Source organism: Neopelma chrysocephalum, unplaced genomic scaffold (genome assembly GCF_003984885.1).
Source record: "Neopelma chrysocephalum unplaced genomic scaffold, ASM398488v2 Primary Assembly neopelma1_24, whole genome shotgun sequence".
Classification (NCBI taxonomy): Eukaryota; Metazoa; Chordata; class Aves; order Passeriformes; family Pipridae; genus Neopelma; species Neopelma chrysocephalum.
In genome coordinates, this window is record NW_020897693.1 from 14,980,885 (window position 1) to 15,001,267 (window position 20,383).

A 20,383-nucleotide genomic window follows, 5' to 3' on the forward strand; every position below is an offset into this window, starting at 1 on the left:
TTTCTCTTTTTCTTTTTCTCTTTTTCTTTTTCTCTTTTTCTTTTTCTTTTTCTCTTTTTCTTTTTTTTTCTTTCTTTTCTTGCTGTTTCCATTTAAATTACTTAATTTATTATTGTTTTTTATTACCATGAGAAGCACCTCAGTAGTTTTATAAATTGCCTTTATAGCTGCATCAGAATGGCAGTTTACAGACCATTTTGTATGTAGCAGCTGGACCCTAGGTACCTTTTTTCCACTACTTATGATGGTCACGTCAGCTCTAAACAAAGTTAGTCTCAAGTGCATACCTTGATATCTGGTACCACTATGTCACAGTGTAATATCTGGCAATATTATGTTTTAATTCCTGTGGTCTGTAGACCTATCTAATCTTTTGTAGTGTGACACTGTGATCCTTTTCAGTAGCTAGGTTGTCTGTGAAGTTCATAAAGCATTTCCATCTTTGTGTGGTGGTCATTAGCAGAAATGCTGAACAGGATTTCTGCTGAGTTCAGTCCCTGAGGAGTATAAGTAATAATTTGGTTTTATCCTGATAAAGTTCCTTTTTTTTGTCTGAACTGTTGTAGATGCATCTCCAGGTAGCTTCTGATGATATTCTAAAATTCTTACAGTTGGTAGCAGTCACCTTCACAGTTGTAGTTCCTTATGATCATCATATAAAATGTTTTTTCTTTTGCCTTGTGGGTCTGAAGCATTATTCTTGTCTAAACTGATCACACCTTTTAGAAGTTTGACACAATTTGTCTTTTGATTAAAAATGGGTCTAGTGCTGCATTTTATACCAATCTCCACTTTTTCTGTGCTCACAATTATTCTGACATCTTGCATATCTTTGACTTGAATTGAATTTGCTCATAGCTTACCAAATTACTTGTTATCCTCTTCTGCTTGCAAGTTTTGGTTCTTTGTTGCCACATCACTGACTTGAATTTATTTTTCTGCCTGCTAAAGTGAAAGAGGAAAAAAAAATCTGAAATTTCTTCTAGTGACTTCTTATGTAGAGTCTTCTTTCAGCTTTACAGGCTCCAAACACAGAGGCTTCTCTACTGGCTGCTTAGTTTCTTCTCAGAAAAGTAAAGTATCTAGGCGTGTTTCCAGTGGCAAACACACTGAAAGCCTTCAGATGGTGCCAGTCGTCAGCTATCTGATCTTCAAAATGTTTGTGTTGTATTCACCCTCTCCTGAAGGCAGGAAGAACCAGAAGTGGTAATTTGAACGACCTCTACGTATGTGGGTTTTTGGCCTGGTCGTGCTTGCCATGACAGTCAATATCTGTCATGTGTTTCACAATGATGAACACATGAGAGACTGTTTTTGCCAAACGTTAATACTATGCAGTAACTCTTACTGTAGTGTCTTATAGAGCACAAGACAGCTGTAGCCTTTGCAAATGCTTAACTCAGCTTGAACCGACTGGAGCAGATGATCTGAGCAATTTCCTTGATATTGCAGAAGTTAAGTTCAGGGCACTCTTGGTTTCACCTGACAACTTCTGGATCAAAAGCCTTGAAAGCAGCCAAGGATGGAGTGGGGACTTCTGAACAGGATGATGGAATTCCCCTTCTCCTCCTAGACTCCCATGCCCAAAGCACAGCAGCCTTTGACTAACAGGAGGAAAGGACCTCATGGCAAAGACTTGAATGTAAGTGCATAAAGGACAACCAGCCTGGAACTGGGAGAGCTCCCACAGAGGCAACTGGAACTGATATTGCTTAAGGATTACCTGTGACTTTCATGAACTCTTCAGTATGCTTTTCCTGTTGGGATTTCTAGATTGCTTCTAGCTCTCAAGTCTAAAGAATCTTGCGAATGCACTGCCCAAAACCCTTTCTTACTGTAGTTCTGAGTGAAATGGGAACTTGTCGGTGCTGTGATATTTATAGAATATTTTTCTACCCACAGTCCTAGCTCCTAGACACAAGCTGTTACCAAGTAAGTGTTCAGTTCTGGGAATTGAACCTTTTTCTGTAGCTTATCTTTTCAAAGCCTGACCATTAGGTCTTAGCTCCTTTGTGCAGAAAAAAACCTCTTTATATAAAAAAAACACCAAACCCAAACCAGAATTTCTAGAATGCTAGCTCAGGGTACGGATCTTTCTGATGAGGCTTCCTATTTCAGCAGTTAAATTGAGAATAGATATGAAGTTTGTCTTATTTTTTGCACTGAGTTTTCTGGTTTTATTTAATAAAAATGCAGGGAGTTGCTGCTGTCTTATTAACTTGCAGCCAGCATGCTTATCTTCTTTGTTCTTTGTTAAATATGAGCTGGCATGTGTTAGACTGCGTTAGCGTTCACTCTTTGGGACTTCAGTGGTTTCTAAATTTGGCATTGCTAAGCCGGTGCCCTGTTTGCTTGAATCAATTGGGGCTGCTATTTTTAGCAACAAAAGGGAATTGAAATAGCAATATTCTTTCCATGTAATAGATCCCCAAGAGGAATACTGATGCAAGCTCTCTGTCATCCCGTATTCTCCCCCTCCCCAAAAGCACTCAGACGAAAGGCAGCTGTCATGGTTTGCGGCTGTATTAATCTTTAATCAATCGAGTGTTTTCTGCATTCAGGTGTTCAGGGAAAAAAAAGGGTCACGACTAAGATCTGCCTGGAATAACTAAGCACTCATGCATGGTCTGTGCAGTCAGAATTTGTGGGTAACGGCAGGGATAGACAGAACAGCTAAAAATAGCATATGCTTCCAGTGTTTCTCCAATCTATTTTTGATGCTTGATTTTGATAAGGTTGATTGGACTCTTACTAAAAATAGCCGTTCCTAGCAAGCTGAGGACAAAAAGTAGAGTATTTTTAACCAGCACAGACTAAAGTACTTTTGTTGGCTGGAAATAATCTAGAAGCTTGGTATTGGTCAAATGCCAATGATTTATATAAATCTGTAATAAATGAAGCACTGCTTGATGCCAAGCAGGGATAGTCTTTTCTCCCCTTGCCAGCTTTTGTTTTCCCCAGGAGCTGTCATATTCTTAATATAGCCTCCGTGTTTCGTAGCAGAAGAATCTCGAGTCTTCAGTTATTTATGTGTTGTACTTTTAAACCTATGCTAAGGTTAGCTGTGCTGTGAAGTTTCTCTCAACTGTAATGCTTTAACAAGATACATAGGGTCCTAGTTTATTCTTTATGTTGTGTGCTACAGCCAGATACTGTGCTGTCACAGATCCTTGCTCGTATCTGGATTCAATCTTGCAGGACAGGGATGGCTCTTCTGTGTGAATGAAGTATGTAACAGAGAGACTAGCTCTGCAGTGGCCATTTTGACATCAAATTTGAATGCCTCTCAGGGGATCAGAAATGTAGCTAAGCTACCCTCCTTGAGATCTGTTAGTTAGCTTAATTTTTTGACAGAAAGAGTATAGGTATTCCCAAATTGCTGGACCCATATCTGTCTAGGGAGAATAACATTGATAATGGCCTGAGTTCTCCTTCCTAGGTAGGTGATATGCATGAGTGCATCTGCAGTACACTGAAAGATTGCCTAAAATCTTGGGCTATTCTGAATGAAAACAGTAAGATGACTGAACCAAAATGAATTTGTAGTTTGACAAGACTAGTACAGAACATGCATAATTAGTTGTTAGCTTCGTTGTGCAGGTAGTCAAAGCCACGCAAGGAGTATGCCTGGTGCTGTTTGCTAGAGGCAATATGGATAAAAGTATTCTGTGCTTTGTCTGTGTTAGGCATCTCATAAGTTTATTTTGCTGTGGAAAACGTGTGTTTGTATCTGAAGGCAGGCTTGATCTCCTTAAGTGTTTTTTTCCACTGTAGTCTAACCTTGAGTTGGGGAGTCACGAATCTATAATCTTGTTTTCAGAGTGATTGCTCTGCAGAACTGCAGTAGAATTTCCTATGCTTGCTGTTGCTTCTTCTCCCTGTGTCAATGCTGGTCCTTGCTCTCATCATGAGAGGAGATGATTTCTACATGCCTGCCTCATGCTTTATTGCACCATTATTTGCTTTAGTTTTAAGATGTCCTGGCTGCATAAAAAGCAGGTTAAAATGTTCTTTCTGGGCCTTGAATATTCACTTCAGTCACGAAACAGGCTGTCATGGGCTGCTGGGTGCAGCTTTTGCCTGGCTCTGGAATGGTAGTCCCTTTTTAACAGCCGGGAGTGTTTATCCAGTATACCTCTTAAAGGGTGGCGGATATTTTCTAGGTGACCTCTTATTTGGTAACACAGTGGCTGTTACTTCATACAAGCAAAAAGAACGTGTGAGCTCTCCACACCATTGGTGGTACTTTATCCTTTGTGTTGTGGGATTTCTGAAGGATGCAGGTGCCCTTGGAAACATTTTCGTATTTACCTCTCTGTAAGCCTTCTCGAGAAGAGTCTACATTTTTATTCCCTAAAGTCATGTACCACTGCTAATATTAATTTTCTAGACTAAGGTCACTGGCTGATTACACATGTTCCATAGGCTTGGTCTTTATGGCTTTTTTAATAACAGTGCAAGACGACGCATCTCAGTGACTGGTGAGCTTTTTTAACTTTGCCCTGTGTTTGTCAAGGGTTGCCTTGAGTTTGGTACTGGAGAGGAAATGTTGCTTATGAACGGCTTCATATCTGTTGTGTATATGACAAAAGCTGTGAAACACTAGGAGGTGAGGTGGCTAGGTGGTATTAAGGTGTAGAGAATTAGTGAATTGTCTGTCGATAACCATTCCAGTAGCAGAGGCTGTGGTGGATGCCTCTGTAGCTGTATCTTAAGTTGAAGAGATCACTGTAAGAGGTCTAAGATGTGTAGGTAAACTCAAAGTGAAGGGGTTTTTTGTGTTTTTTTTTAATTTCTTCTCTTCCCACACCATATAGGAAGCAAAATTCTGGCATAGTCATTAGAGCAAAGATGCTATACTGTCCTAAGGTGAAGATTTTGATGATTTATGGAAATAATTACATGATATATTGAGGATAATACTGTAATAAAAATGTAACTGCTGATCTGAGCCCTTGTGCTCATGACTTGTATATATACAATGGTAGTTGAAATCTCTACAACCTGCATATGGCATAACCTCCTCCAGCAGTGTGAGCAGATGATGCCCCATACTGCTCTCATTGTTTAGAGACCTTGATACTTCATTGAAAGTTTGTTTTTGCACACTAACACTGTATCCAAAGCATTGGTGGGTTCAGAGTTGCTTATACTAATGTGGTGTACACTACTGGCTAGCGTGAGTGATTATAGATGTTTTATCAGCTTTCCAACTTCTTGTCTACCATTTTGAACAGTGTAGGATCAGTTGGAATATAAGACTGTTCATGCAAAACTGAAATGAAAGCTGGGACTAAAGGATGAAACCATGTGTACATCAGTCACCCATTATAACAATGATTACGCCAGTCTTAACCAAAGTGTCATTATCCAGAAAAGCAAGAGTTGTTCCCTTCAGTGTACTGGATTCACTAGGGCCAGGCTGTCTGGACTCTGACTAAGAGCAGGAGCTTTTAGGCAGGTATTTTGGAACTGAGGAAAGATGATGTGGATTTGTATGTATCAACTCTCTACTTGTACATATATTAGTTCCAAAAAAGCACATTTTGAGATGGTGCTGTCTGATCATTTTGCAAAATACATTGTGTCTAGAGCTGCTAAGTCTGGCCAGTGGTAACTTCCCAGGGTAGAACATCTGCACTTCAATGCAAGTACATGTATTGGTTTACTAAGAGTGAACTGTTTTCAGAGAATGTCATGTTACTGCATACCTTTCCTTGTTTTCTGTCTCCTGACTTCTGGGGCTGTACAGGAAAAGGTGAAGATGGGTGTTGACTTCTTTGTCAAAAATCAGATGATGCTTCAGCATAAGCTCCCATTCAGACAAACATTTACTTGGTGGGCTCACACACGAGCTGCCTGGGCACTCTTCTTGCTTCTCTTCTGGAGACAGCAGATGGCTGAAGTGGGAAGCTACTACAGTTAGTCTGACTACTGAATAAATGTGTATAATCACACTTAGGGGCTGGTGCAGCTTTCTTGTACAGACTATAACTTGTGCCTATCCTACTTACTTTAGCCTTCCTTAAGCTCTGCCAACTGCAGTCAGTTTGTAACTTTTGTTGGAAGGCAGCTGTAGGAGAAACAGAATTCAAAAGCTTAATCGACACTTGGAGTTAAACTAGTTTCGGCACATCAAATTGATAGTACAAATTTAGTTAAACAGACACAGCTTTGGAGTAGTTAAAACTGCAACATTTGGCTCCAGTATGGAAACTAGAGATGAATGTAATCAACATGAAAATTATAAGTGACTTGCTAATGTACAAACTTTAGGTAGTGCAGAATGTGGAGGAAGATAAGGTGGCTGAATCTTGACTTCTGTGATGTTGGTCCAATCAGTTGCCTTTACCCCACCTATTTTCTGTACTTTTATGACATAGGGTCTAAGTTTTGCTTTCTGCTCTGGCAGATGTCTGTCAGGGCAGCCTTTCTGACCCACCAAACTACTCACTAGGATCCCATAAATGGGCAGTAAACAGAGCTTCCTGACTGAACTGGGTGCTATGGGTCAGCAGCAGGACAGGTCTGTGTTAGTGTGCAGTTGCCTCAATGGCCTCTGCACCAGTGCAACTGCTCATGGGAAATCTATTAGCTTAGAATGGGAGGGAGCTGAGCCAGGTGGCTTCTCTTGAAGGGCCTTAGGAAGAGAAGTGTGGCCTGAAAAAAGGTTATACGTTGGAAAGCTGTCCTTGTACTGTGTTTGTTCTTCAAGATGGTGTGGTAGGATGGAGCAGAAGACAGCATCCTTCTCCCCATGGAACCAGTAATAAAACTATGGTATTAGTGTTGTCTTGTGAGGACTTCCCTTGTTGTTAAGAAAAACTAGTTTCATACTTTATTCTGATCTATGCCTTTACATGCAGCAGAAGCAAAACAGTAATGTGTTTTAGCTAGGAGTCTGTTTCTGTAGGTGATAGCTCAAGCACTTTTTTTTTTCCTGGTGGGATTTTGTAATTTTTTATCTACATTGGAATTTTTTTTAAATTTATGTTCTGTTCTGGAGGGTACTTTAACCTCTGGACTACAGGTTATTTTAGTCTGAAGTAGGTCCTATAAAGGGTAAAGAAACATCCTTTTACTCACTCACACCTCAGTTAGAAATCCTTGATCTTCAGATTATGTCCTGTGCTCCAGCCGATTCTATTACCATTTACCTAAGCAATGGATTCAATAAATGAGTAAATATCCTTGACTGAAACTACTTGTACTTTACTAAGCCTTTAAAGGGCCACAGGTACTTTTTGGAGTCACTGCCTCGTGGAGCATGTATTGCATTCTTGGCTGCAGTTGCTAGAAGTGGAACAACCTGCAACATCAGAAAACAGTATTTTAAAATGCTGAGCTTGTTATCTGAGAATAAAACCGTTAAGTCCATGAATCGTGAAGTGGAAGGAGGAGAAATGATCTGTAAATGTTATAGGGAATGGCTCTTCTTTAGGTGCCTAACTAACTATAGTGAAGGAAACAACCCCTTTCACCAAGTCACTGAAGTTGAATGTTTTCCAGATTGGGTCAGCTTAGAACTTGTCCAGCTACTGTTGTGAGCCTAATGGGGAGTGGTCCTGGTATGTGTTTTCACTGTGCTCCTATTTGTTTCATTGTTTTGCTGAAGCAATAATGACTTGTGTGATAATGCATAATGTGAAATCCAAGATTAGCAAGGCTGAAACTGAAGCTTGTTAGTCCTTGAACTAAAGGGATGGTGCTGTCCTGCAGGATTGTAGTGCTTTCTGGCTGAATGGGTAATGATACTGGTACAAGTTTGGTTGCAGGAAGTGGACTTCTGGGTATGTATTCCTAATTTCTTCCCTAAGGTCTGCTTTTTATTGGTCATTTGGACCCTTGCTTCACCTTTATATATGTGGATTTATTTCTGTGACAAAACTGTTACTCACACTTCCCTAATGGTGGCTGGATAGGAAGTGGCAAAACAGTGTGACACAGACACTTAGTTTTCTCAGTAAAGTTCATTGGTGCTGACAGTGCAGCAGCTAGAGCTCTGTTTACTAGCCAGAGCATCCCCGATGTTCAGTGTGCATGCATATCCTTATCACACTGGAGCTACGGCATCTTGCAAATAAACCTTGAAATTAGGGAAGGGATAAATATATAGGATGAACATATGTATGTACCTTCATCTATGGTCATCTGTAAATCTCAAAATCAGAAACATGCCTGAATCTTTCCTTCTTAGCCTGTTATTGAACTGTTGCCTGGCCATTCAAGCTCAAATAGGACCTTCACTGGTAGTTTAATCACTTGTTATTTCATCCACTTATTTGTAGCTAGCAGGCATAGAAACTGAAATGGTTACAGCATTTCTTAGCTGTTATTACTCAAACAGGCTGCTGTTTGCATGCCAACTGTTGTAGGTAATCTGCAAGCAGTAACTAATCAAATCATCTCCTTCCAGTGCCTTGAAGGGAAGTTATTGATGAACCCCAGTGCTAGACAACACTTCTGTCTGCTTTGAGTTTCACTCAGGTAGAGTTTGACTCAGGAGTTGAACCAACACTCATCAGTTCACTCTTCTGAAACATTAAACGAGCCGAAGTATTTGGCCATGCCTACATTCAGCATAAACAGTGGAAGCACAAACCAGGCTCTTCTGATCTGATAGGAGGACAGACAGAAAAATCTGATATATTTTGTGGCTACTTGGAGAGAGAGAGAGCAGAGACAGGTGAATGAGATGAGACAGGAGAGCTAAATAATGTGAGATGTAGGCATTTGGTTTGGTAAGAAGAAAAAACTGAGAGAAAAAGGAAGTGGTGCTGAAGGTACTTGCTTAAAAAATAGTTGGAAAAGCAGTTTCTGGATGAAGGAATTGCTGTTTACTGAGATGATCAGCTATTAGTGTGGTGAGAGCCCTGGAATAATCTGTCAAACTAATGGCATGTTGAGTCACTCAGAGCTTCTCAGCTTGTGGAAAAGAATCCTAGAAAGACTTGAGGCTTGACACAGATCCAGTCACCCACGGGTGAAAAACTTTAAGCTCTAGAAGCCCAGCTTGCAAGTGATGGCTGGATCAGTCACTCATACTTGCTGCCAATGAGCACGATAACAGAGACCTGTTTTCTATGTCCTAAAATCTGATACCTTTTATTTTACTGAATGTTTAAAACTAAGTTGACAGCTGGTTTAATAATCATAAATGAGCTTTTTTTAGTTAAATGACTTGGAAATCTTAGTCTGCAAAGTTTCTGAAGAAGTGTATTGGGACAGAGGACTGGCATGAGAAGGGATGCTGAACCAGATTCTTGAAACATGTGTTGAGCTCCTAACTCCGTCTCTTTCTCTCCTTTCTTGCTTGTGGAAAGGTTTAAGTGAGAGTTCTCCAAGGGATTTAATAAAAGTTGTGCACTTATTGCAGAGACTTTGATGTTTCTGTCTGGAATGAGTACTTTAACAGCTTACTGATGAACACACCCACTGCAGTTACTGCGAAACAACTAATGTAGGTTTGTCTCTCTTTTTTTTTTTTTTTTTGTCCAGTGATCACAGGAGCTACTGATGGGATTGGAAAAGCGTATGCAGAAGAGGTAAGAATTCTTACCAATTGAAGTCTGTCTTGATCCTTGACAAGATGTCATCCTGTCTCAACTCTGTCAAGCAGCAGGTCATATCACCTCACCTTATCTTAACAGATACCTATGAAAAAAGAGGTCTCCTGCCTTTACCTTCCTCTGGTAATCAGCCAAAAGTTGTATCCCTTTTAGTTAATTTCTTCTATTTGTGAATTATATTTTCAGCCCTTACCTTGCCCTTAAGTTTTTATTTTTAACTTTCTTAGTTGTTAAAATAATTACCCTTTGCAACCCTTGGTATTTCTGGGTACTGACTAAATGGCATTTCTAGCTGCCAGCAGTATGTTCCAATTATTTCCCCTAGTTCATGAAGTCTCTGAAGCTGGGTTTTGCCTTTATTTTTTTTACTGTACTTTTGCTCTTGATGGATATGTGGGCTCCAAATATGGTACTGGACTGTATTGCTTAAGACAGAAAGTGCCTGTTAGTATAGGGCAATTTAGCCTATAAGCCCAGAGAACATCATGACAAATAGTGCTGACTACAACAATTTATAGCAAAAATAACTTTCAACTCAGTATTAGTATCGAAGTAAGCCTGTCTGTACTCATTTTTGTGTTCTGTGAAATACCAGCATGACTTTGTGTGAGATCAGCTGTGAGACATTCTCTTTTTCTTGGTTTTTTTTTTTGGTTTTTTGTTTTGCGAGGCCCACAGGGAAAGTTGCATTCCTCTTCATGGGTAGTCCTTGCCCTTCAGATTTCCCATCATTCCTATGAGCCCTGCCATCTGCATCCCCAGCCCTCAAACTCCTTACTTTGCAGAAAGTAGTACCTCATCTTGCTAGGTGAAAGGGGAGCTGGCTGCAAAAGGAATTAAGCCTGGTCCCATTAGCACCTGATACTGGCATATTGCTGACAGCTCATACGTGCCAAATATTCCAGTTACATGGCACTGAAACAAATGATGCAACACTTAAATTTAACTGCCTAGAGGAACTGGAAGGAGGTCGCTGTGCCCACAGCATAGCACTGTCAGGAGGAAGCCCTCTGGTGTGGGAGACACCCCTTAACATCATGGGAGATTAATTTCAAGATCTGGATGTTAAGTTACCAGGTGAATAAAACTACAGCTTGCTTATGTTCTCCTGATGTCTCTAAGAACTAGGCTGCTTTTGAACATAACGTGTGCTGCTGGCAGACCCCTGCATTCGAAGCCCTATTAGGAAAGCTATCACAAGTATGAGATACTCATGGGAAACAGTGCCTGTTACAGCTGCTTTGCTGTGGCTGCTGTAGGCACAGAGCACCCCAAAAGTACCCCGAAGGATGCAAATACTCATTCTTGGGCTATTGAATGAAACACACTTTTCATGAGTTGTATTTACTATTGTTACTTATGTATTTATTTAGAATAAAACACAAATCCATCCTTTGACAGCTTAGATGGATGAAAAATACTTGATGAAGTTAAGTGTGGATGCAGGGTGAAATGTGGAATACCTGAAAAGACTTCTCAGTCTTTAAATTAACTCTAGAGATATCTTCAGAAGACTGCCAGCAGAGTCTTGACTTTCTACTGGAAATTCCCTTCTGGTTACTATAAATGCCACTGGCATATAGGTCCTTGGGCCCTGATGGCTGTGATTACAATCATGCAGACAACTTCCTTCTCCTTGGAGGAATCTTTGAGAATTTGTGAGAATTGTAACTGTGCATGGAGAATTGCCTCTTTGAAAGTTTGACATGGTCTCACCAGAAAGTGATGGAAGAGCATTATGAGTTTGTGGATTCTTGGGTTATACTCTGCTCTGTAGGTTACTTTCCTTTTCCAAGCAAAGAATTGTTTTTACACTCTTGCAGTATTAAGATCTTTATTCTTTTCTCAGCGCTGATGTCCTTATCACCAGACCACCCCTTCATGAAAGGTTTCGTTTTATAAGGATATAGTCAGAAGTCACTATTTGTTGCCCCTCTATCATTGTCTGCTGTTTGCTTTTGAAAATCATTAGTTAAAATTAATCTTAGATGTATGCTAGTGATAAACTAGAGGTTGTGATCCCATTGCACTCTGCAGTACTCTGCTGTGCACATCTGTTTAGTATCACATTTTTAGATTGTCTTGCTATGCCTACTCTAACAAGAGCTTTAACTTTGCTTTGGTGGGCTGTTAATGTCATTCTTTTCCACCCTGGAGAGAAAGGGCTTTAACAGCAGCTATGTTTTGCTACCAAAGTGGCAATGTGGTAGTCACTAAAATGGCATTTAGGGAAATCAAACACCTACGTTCACTGGCTCCATTAGAATGGTGACTCTTGCTTGCATCAATCCTTAGGCTACAGGAGTATCTTGCCAACATTTGCTGCTCTGCGTGAGTTTTTATGTTTAGTTTTAAGGTCTTCTCATTTGGCTTTTTCAGCACCCTAAGGACATTGGCCAAAGAAACAAATATAATGGCAGGTTATCTACAAAGCAAGTGGGTCTTACTTGATTCTTATATAAAAACGTAATTAATAACTGAAATCTCAGGGATCATTATTGCTCTTTGGATAATTGTGTTTCCTTTCAACCAATTAGGTCTCTACCACTGAAGTCAAAGTGCTCAACAGAAACTGATCTGGTTGCATCAAACTCCTTAACTGAACCTGCTGTTGAGTGCTGTATCTTTTACAAGTTTGATTCCTTTTCATAGTGGTATTTGTTGCTAGTTACAGGGTCTTACCTTGGCCGTTTTATGTGCTCTGTACTTAGAACTCCACTTGCAAATGGGTTTCCATTTCCAGATTTCAGATGTACTTCTCAGAGTGCATCCCTTTTGGGTGAACATGGCAGTGGTTTCTCTCAAGCTCTCTCTTGTGGTGGAAGTTCTCTGAATGTGGTGAGGTTCCACTGGATGGATTGGTATAATTTACTTCCTTGGCTTTTGAGATAAGTACAGCTGGATACTTTTCCATAAAGTTGAAGTAGCTACTAAAGCAATCTGAGAGCCCAGAGGTCATGACTGCTCAAAGAGCAAACTGCGTGTCAGCAGTCTGGAGCTTGCACCCATATGGAAGATCTCTGGGGCTTTTTAGCCTCATGGGACCACAGTTATTTTGGATTCTGAGTAGACTACTGTCAGATTGTCCTCACAGATTAAGTAATCAAGGCCGTCACTGCCTTGATCCTGTGGAATGAGAGTGCTGTTATGCCCTTCTTCCCAGTGCCTTCCAAGCCTACTGTTGGCTTTATGAAAAATTTGTTCCAGTGAGGCAGATGTTTACCTGCAGGTGGATGCATTCATCCCTTTTAGACAGTCATCCTTGTAACACCATATCATTTCTGCGACAGAAAGCTTTTAAGTTGCCAGTAAGACTGAACTTGGCAACTGTTTGTTAGTGGTTCCTGTTGTAATCTTTGGTTTCACCACATCTCTCTATGTTCACGAGATATAGTATGAGATTTCTACTGCTTAGAGGTCACATGTCAAAGTGAAGTATGGAGTTCACTGATGAACTTTCTCATACATCTCTCTGGAAGAATCGCTACTGCTTTGGATACTTCTGCTAGAAAGGTAGAGGAGATTAAGTCACTTCAGGTTGTTGCTGTCCTATGCTGTGATGTTGTGAGGTTTCTGGGTCCTTGTGTGATATTATTTTTTGTTGTTGTTGTTGTTGGTTGGGTGGTTTCTTTGTTTGATTGTTTTTTCGTTTTGTTTTGGGTTTTGTTTGTTTTGTTTGGTTGGTTTTTTTTAATTTTTTTGGGTTTTTTTTGTTTTGCCTTCCCTTGGAGAGCCATTCTCAACTGCTTCCTAAGGCAGTGAAGTAGTTTTATTGGAGCGGCGAGAACATACCTGTTTTTTATATGTTGGTGTTAAGTGTCTGAAAGGAAGATCACTATGGACTGTGGATATATTTTTTTCTACTTTTCACGGGAACGGGGACTTAAAGTGGTCACCTTGTTTTCATTGCAGAGTAATTCAGATATGTAACTGTATTTCTGGAGACACTTTTCAATTGATTTGTTAGATCCCACTTTTAAACTTGCAGCAGTAGGTCTGATTTGATGACCAGGGTGCACTCTGGCCACAGCTTAAGTTCCACAAATAGCTTCCCTAAAAGAGCTGCAGGAGTAATTTAACCTTTTACCTGTGATTAGTACAAAATAAGAGTGGAGTCTTACTGAAGGAAGGAAATATTGAGTTGCAACACAGGTGTTCAAGTGACCCTGGATATCTTAACTTGGCATGTTAAACTCCATTATGGGTAATAATGTCTTTGCTCTGACTTGCAGAGGTGTTGTAAAAGTTCTGTGAAATATCTGCAGTTGGTTTTCTATTTCATAAATGTACCTATCCACCTGTATTAGATGACTGAGAAGATAATAAATTTGGTGTGAAGGGAATTGAGTGAGAAATAGCATGGAAGTATTTGTCCTGGTTTTCCCCTTCATGTCTCTTTAAAAATGTATTTTTTCAGACTTGCTGGTCATATATTGCTGTGATGTTTGATGACCTTTGCAATTCCTTAAATTAGGATACTAACTTGGAAGTGATTTATGACTATTCTAAATACTCCTGTTTTGTTTTGTTGCAGTTAGCAAAACGTGGAATGAAGGTGATTCTAATCAGTAGGTCAAAAGAAAAACTGGACCAGGTTTCTAACGAAATAAGTGAGTTGAAAACTTCTCCTTAAACTTTACAGACATGCTTATAAATAAATGCAATTGCGTGAGAATTTCATACATGCTTATGTATATACAGCTCTGATTTTGAAAAAGGTTTGCTCTTGTGCACAGTACAAATATTACAGATAAAAGTGGTAAAGGCCTTGCAGATTAATTTTATAGGTGTTCATACTTAACTTCTGAGAACAATAGGGCTCAATTCTGGAATAAGGACTCCTAAAACTATTAGTATACCATAATAACAGCTTACCAGGCCAGACCAAAATATTACCTATCCACATAGTAGTTGTCTAAAATCATAATAAAGCAAGATACATGTAGCCATTATGTCATCTGAATATTCCCTCAGCTTGAAGCAAGTTTGGGCTTCAGCCATAAGAGTGGTTTCTTGGTAACTCAAAAATTGATGAAAACATGTTCCTTGTGTTACTTGCTATCTTACCAAGTATACAAATTTATTGTGAGTAGCTTCCCGCTCCTCCCTCTCTTTTGTTTTGTTTGAATAAACTACTCAAAGATTAGATTAGAGAGCTGTAAGCTCTTTTGAGGTGATGATTGTTCATAGTCGTAAGAATATAGGGAATGAGTTAATATGTTTAAGAACCTGTTTCTTCAGGGATTGTTTCTTCAGTAAGTGTGTAGTAAATGGCTGTAATGCAAAAATAAGGGAGCAACTTGAGTATTCCAATCACAAATGTAAAATGGATATTTGTACAGGATCAGTTAGGAGAAAGCTTCCTCAAGTCTCATGCTGACAAATGATTTTCCAATCAGAGCAAAGTCTAATCTAACACACAAGCATTCCTCTTCTAATCTATATCTCTTTTATTAAGGCATATTTCATGCAAGGTTATTAGTTTGTGCAGAGTATGTCAGATAAAGTGAGAAATGTAGCCATGTGAAAAGGTTTTGATAAGCAGGAGTGGGAGTTGTGTACTATAAAGCAGGTTTCTCAGCATAATGATGTTGGGTAAAGAAACCTTTAAGATTATGCTTCTGTGTTACCCTCCCTTGTCTTGCTTAGGCTTTCCTAAAATGGTTTGTGTACATAATGCAGATACCTGTTAAAAACTGCTCTCTTTCCAAGGTCATAACTGTATCATTTTGGCTTAAATTTGTTAAAACTTCCAGTGAATTTTTTAGTGCTTTACTGTAAATCATAATTTAGTAAGTCAAGTCTCAACACACTGTCCTGTAGTAAGTTGTAAGGGGATGCTGAGTGAATGTAAAGGTGACTGAAAAACTCGAGTACTTCAGCTTGCCTAATGGTAGCTGTTGTGCTAGTTCACTGATAGTCAGGGCATACAGTTCTGTTGATATAAATGCCACTGTCTGTGATTTTTTTTTTAGTGTCCAATGTAAGATGGCATATGAAACTGTTTTCTAGTCAGAAAATTCTTTCTACATGTATGTTTGGGTTTTAGAAAGCATTCATTCTTAGAGTGAAGTTGTCATCAAGTTCGATCTTCTGCTGATTTGGAAGTAATTGGTATTGTTCAGTAGTATCCTGAATTTAAGGATGTTGCTGCAGTGTCTGGACCTACCTGTGATGCTCTAGTCAACACAGTCACAGGGTAAATGCAACAGTGTAGGTGTCACTGCTCGGGTAGTACATAAGTACTGATGCTTACTGCAAATACATGAAGAAGATACAACAAGGTGATCTTTTTGGTGTTTCACTGCAGTAGCTGGATGGTAGTTTGCTGCATATGTGGGCATATGCAGTCACATTTCTTACAGTGCTATATAAAGTTGTTTTGCTAAGTAAAGCTATAATTGATAGAAGTTTCTACAAATATCTTGCTCTGGAATCAAACACCTATGCGTGAAGTGACGAGCTTTCTGAAAGAGGTCATAACCCTTTCTGTAACAGTTTGGAAGTGTCTTCCTCCCTGGGAGTTAAGCATATGCTGACAAGACAGATAAATCTACTGCTTCAAGCTTTTGTCACTTACATGAGAGCTGCTGGGGGAGTTTTTCGGATTAAAAAATAGGTACATGTACCTATGTGAAGCAGCCTGTAATACATAATTACTGTTAGGCCTTACCCTAACATTTTTCTGCTTCCTTTCCTAAACCATTCTGAAATGAGATGACTCATGTTGGATTTTCAGAACACTTCTTTTGACAACACTGAGCTACTGAAAAGTATTCCTTGTTCATTGTGGAATATGCTGAAGGATTAGGATAGTTTGCATAATCAAGCAAACCTGAGTTGCACTTTCAGGTCCTTCTAGGTTTTAGCTGGACAGAATTTTGTTGTATTGTCTCATGTGGTCTCTGTGGTCGGTTCAGATGTTGTCATATACAAGGTGAGTGACGTTTTTAGTGCGAAGACTGTAACTACTGGAGTGGTTCCCTTGCAGGCTCCTAAGGTAGCTTTAAACTTCTTTATGGTAGTCCCACAATTGTTCTTCAAATTGACATGGGCTTTCTCCTCTTGAGTAATGAGTCTTAATCACTTTAAGGAAGAATAGCTGTTTAACTAATTCCAGTTCTTTGAATTGTGTAATTCTATGCCTGTTTTCTGTTTCCTTCTTGTTTTGACTGATCAGTCTTGCTTATCCTAGTGAATGGATAGATGCACTCTGCCACAAATAACGAGAGGGCTTTTGAGGATCAGGTGTGTTCGTTCTATTTAAGAAGACTCTTTTCTTCTGCTCTTAGGGTATACTTCTATTAGGAGTGATATCTATGTACAAAATGAAAGTTGCATAACCACCATTATAAGGGAAGTACTCATATATCTTTCTGCATGTTAAATGCCAGCTGACCTGGATCTGATTTTTTTATGTGCATATGCACATTAAACTGGCTGAACTGATGTTACAGAAACGGCAGATGTTCTGACCTTGCGGCTCAATTTGAGCAACAAAAATTAATGGGTTAATTACTAGTAGTTAAAGACTTTAGAAGACTTTTCAATGTGTCTTCAAGCATGTTTTCAGCTTTCTGTTCCCTAAGAAACAGAGTATAGGCCACAGACTGAAGAAAAAAATTTGAATTTCCTCTTCAGTCATCATGGACCACCATTGTGTGGAATTATCTAAGTTTTATGGAAGCGTATTCGATCTTTTAATCAAGTTGTCATGCACAAACACAGATTATGCAAAATGCTTGGTCTAGTTTAGTTCATGCTGCTTCACTGTTTCAGAACCTTTTTAAAGTGTCTGTTGTAGTACATCGTTTAACACTACCAAAGGTTCAGGGAGGATCAGAAAGAAAACTTCTCTGTAAATGGAGACAATTGTTATTGCCACATAACAAGGCTGTTCCTTGATTTGCTGTATTTAATGAGTATGGTCCAAGACATCTCAGGTGCTCTGTGCCAGCAGAGCGAATTTGCAGGCAGAAAAGCTTCAGTTACTGCAGTGCTGCTGATAGGTTTGTTCTGAGCAGACTTGAGAACTACTTTGCTGCAATATGTAGAATGTAGTGCAAACCAAACAATCAGGGAAAACACTTCAAAGAGAATATGTTTATAGGGAAATTGTCAAAAGAATTTGGTATTTCTGTACATTGTTAGCTAGTGGCTTCACAGGACAGGTTGTGGAGCTGTGCATTAACTGTGAGAGCCAGTTCTACTTGCAAGTCTAAGTGTTTACTTGTAGGTGAGTGCATATAAAAGCAACGTGGGAGATTTTGAGTTTGTCATCATTTACTATATAACTGAAAACTTTTTTAAAAAAGGAATTTGTCATTTTCTGCTTTAAAGTTGGTGGTTTATATTACATGCACTCAGGTAATAAAATTAGGCCAAATAAATTCTTTGAATTGAGAAAAATCAATTTTCCAATATATTCTCACAAATAACCATTTATTTGGAACACATTGTCTTTTAAACCTTTCATACTGTTTGAGAACCTAGTGTCCAAAACTTTGATTCTGCTACGTCTTTCTATAAGAAAATATAGTTTTTTTTCAATTAAAATCTGTGTGGCTGACTATTTCCTTCCAATATGTTTGCTGAACTCAGTGTGTAGTGTACCTGAAATTGCTTGGTCCTGGTATTTTCATCTTGAACTACTCTCTAACCCTGAGATTTTGGGTAGATTGTAAACTGATAGCTGTCATGCTTATACTTGTGGTCTCTTGTCTTCTTACTAATCTGGCATGATTTTTGAGTACAAGAATGTGATGTGGTGCCAAAACCAGAAATGTTCTTTTACCATTTTCTAGGCAGGTGGGGTTTACAGGTTTCTTCTGCTTTCTTGGTAACAAGGTAGTTGGCAACATTCTGAAGCAGACCTGATGCTGACTGCTGTGCTTGTGTCTCAGCCCTTACTGTGACCTACTGCAGCAAATGGGCAATACCCCCCCTGACAAATCTGACCCCTGCAGATGCTCAGCTGCACCTCCCTGGAGCACTTTGCTCCTTAATTTCTGCCCTGTCACTTGCATTTCCTCCCTGCTGTGCCTCAGTAAATCCTCCTCACATTTTGGAGTTGGCAGGTAAGAATATTTGCGTTTAATAGAGGAGGTTGAAATGCAGACAAACTCTGTGAGGAAGGGGACATCATCTTCTTACTTTTCTTCCACAGAAATGACAAGGTTCACTTGCTTGAGCTTAACTTGGAGACTAACTGAATCTGGCAGTTATTTTGACCTTTTGTGATCTATTTCAAGGTAAATTAATGTGTTTGCAGCCTTCTATCATCTGAGTCAGGTTAAGCTTGACATAGTTGAAATCCCCATATATTTCTTGAACTTGACAAAATGGCTTCAAATATTTTGGACTTGTTTTGGTGCACTGAAATCACCTTTCACATAAAGTTGTAGAATAAGGATCTTTCATTCAAAATGAGCTCTAAAGAAACAGTTGACAGACACTGTAGAGAGCTGACAGAGGATTCAAGACTGATTAATTTCTATTAATTTGTCAATAATTTAAATAGATGAGCCCTGATGTAAAAGATAGAGCAGCTGGAAAGGGAGCTTATTTTTAATTTATTTTTTTCTTTAAGAAGAATTCTGCTTCTCAGGTTTTGGTTGGGTTTTTTTCCTCCTTAGTCCTTTTTTATCATCTTCTCTTGAATTTTCTCAGTGAAATTTTGCCTGGATTAATTTAAAGAAATGGAGCAGAATGCTTAGAGAGAAACACTTGACAGATGTCTTGCAAGCTACAGGTTGCAGTTCTTGAACTACTTTATCTCTTAGGAGAATTTTGAGGCAGCAGCATGGTAGGACAAGCCACAAGTAAAATGTTCTGCATATGACTAGTGGCATCCTTGCAAAAGGCCTTTGTTTACATATTGACTGTCAGCATATGGAATAACAGACCACTTATCATACTTGGTTTTAAGGATGAAAACCAGTTTAAGGAAGTTCAGCAGTCGGTGTCATGGGTTCCACATAAAGTGAGCTGGCAAGTTCTAGCAGACGATGGTTTTTCATACCTGGCAAGACTGAGTTAGCCTCTTCCAGAAAGAAGGTACTTGCTGTGAACCTCACTGCCAGAGTGTTTCTGTGCAGTATTTACTCATAGTTTGTAGATCCATAAAGTCCAGGAAAAGAAATGTGTCAAGGTTATTTAAATGCGAATTGGGTGCTTTGGGTTTCCTTTTCTGAATGTAAACTACAGCAGAAGTAGCTTCTTCCACACCTCACATATTCTGTATATTGTACCTGTAGGTTCAGGACTAACTCTGGGACCTGCTGGTATCTTGAGTCTTAATGTTTTACATGTTAGGTAGTTGGATCAATGGGCACATGACTCACTTGGCACTTTCGAAACCCCCACTTTGAACAACCAGTAATTGTCATCCCTGAAAACGTTCAGGGTCAGTGCTGCCTCTGCCTGGCAGTACTTGGATGGGGGAATAGTTTGCATTTTCTATGATACAGAAACTAAATGCCTATCTCTGCTAATAACGTGTTGGTTACACAGCTTTTATGGATGCCAAAAACAAGAGCCCTTGTGCTAGTCTCTGGGCCATTAAACACTTTCTGTTAACATGAAAGTGGAAATATATTGTTTGTCATTTTCAGTGTAAAATAAGCAGAATATTACATGAAAAAATAAGTATTAGATTGTTTTTACATTGGATTGAGTGAAAGTCTGTTTTGCAAATCTGTTTTAAGGCAATGGGCAGAAGCTCTATTGCCAAGAGACTTAAAATTAGGCCTTTTAAGTGGCTCTGCAGGGAATAGTCTCCCTCTGGCACAGGAAAGGACTGGATGATGCAAACA

At 39.3% G+C, this 20,383-nt stretch overlaps 1 protein-coding gene across 1 annotated transcript in view; it reads left to right on the plus strand.

Annotated features, from left to right (window-relative positions):
• HSD17B12 (hydroxysteroid 17-beta dehydrogenase 12) overlaps positions 1 to 20,383 on the plus strand; it is an 85,092-nt gene that overhangs the window by 23,584 nt on the left and 41,125 nt on the right. Inside the window, 2 exon segments of the mRNA XM_027704318.1 lie at positions 9,499 to 9,545; positions 14,104 to 14,179. Coding sequence (XP_027560119.1) covers positions 9,499 to 9,545; positions 14,104 to 14,179 — 123 coding nt within the window.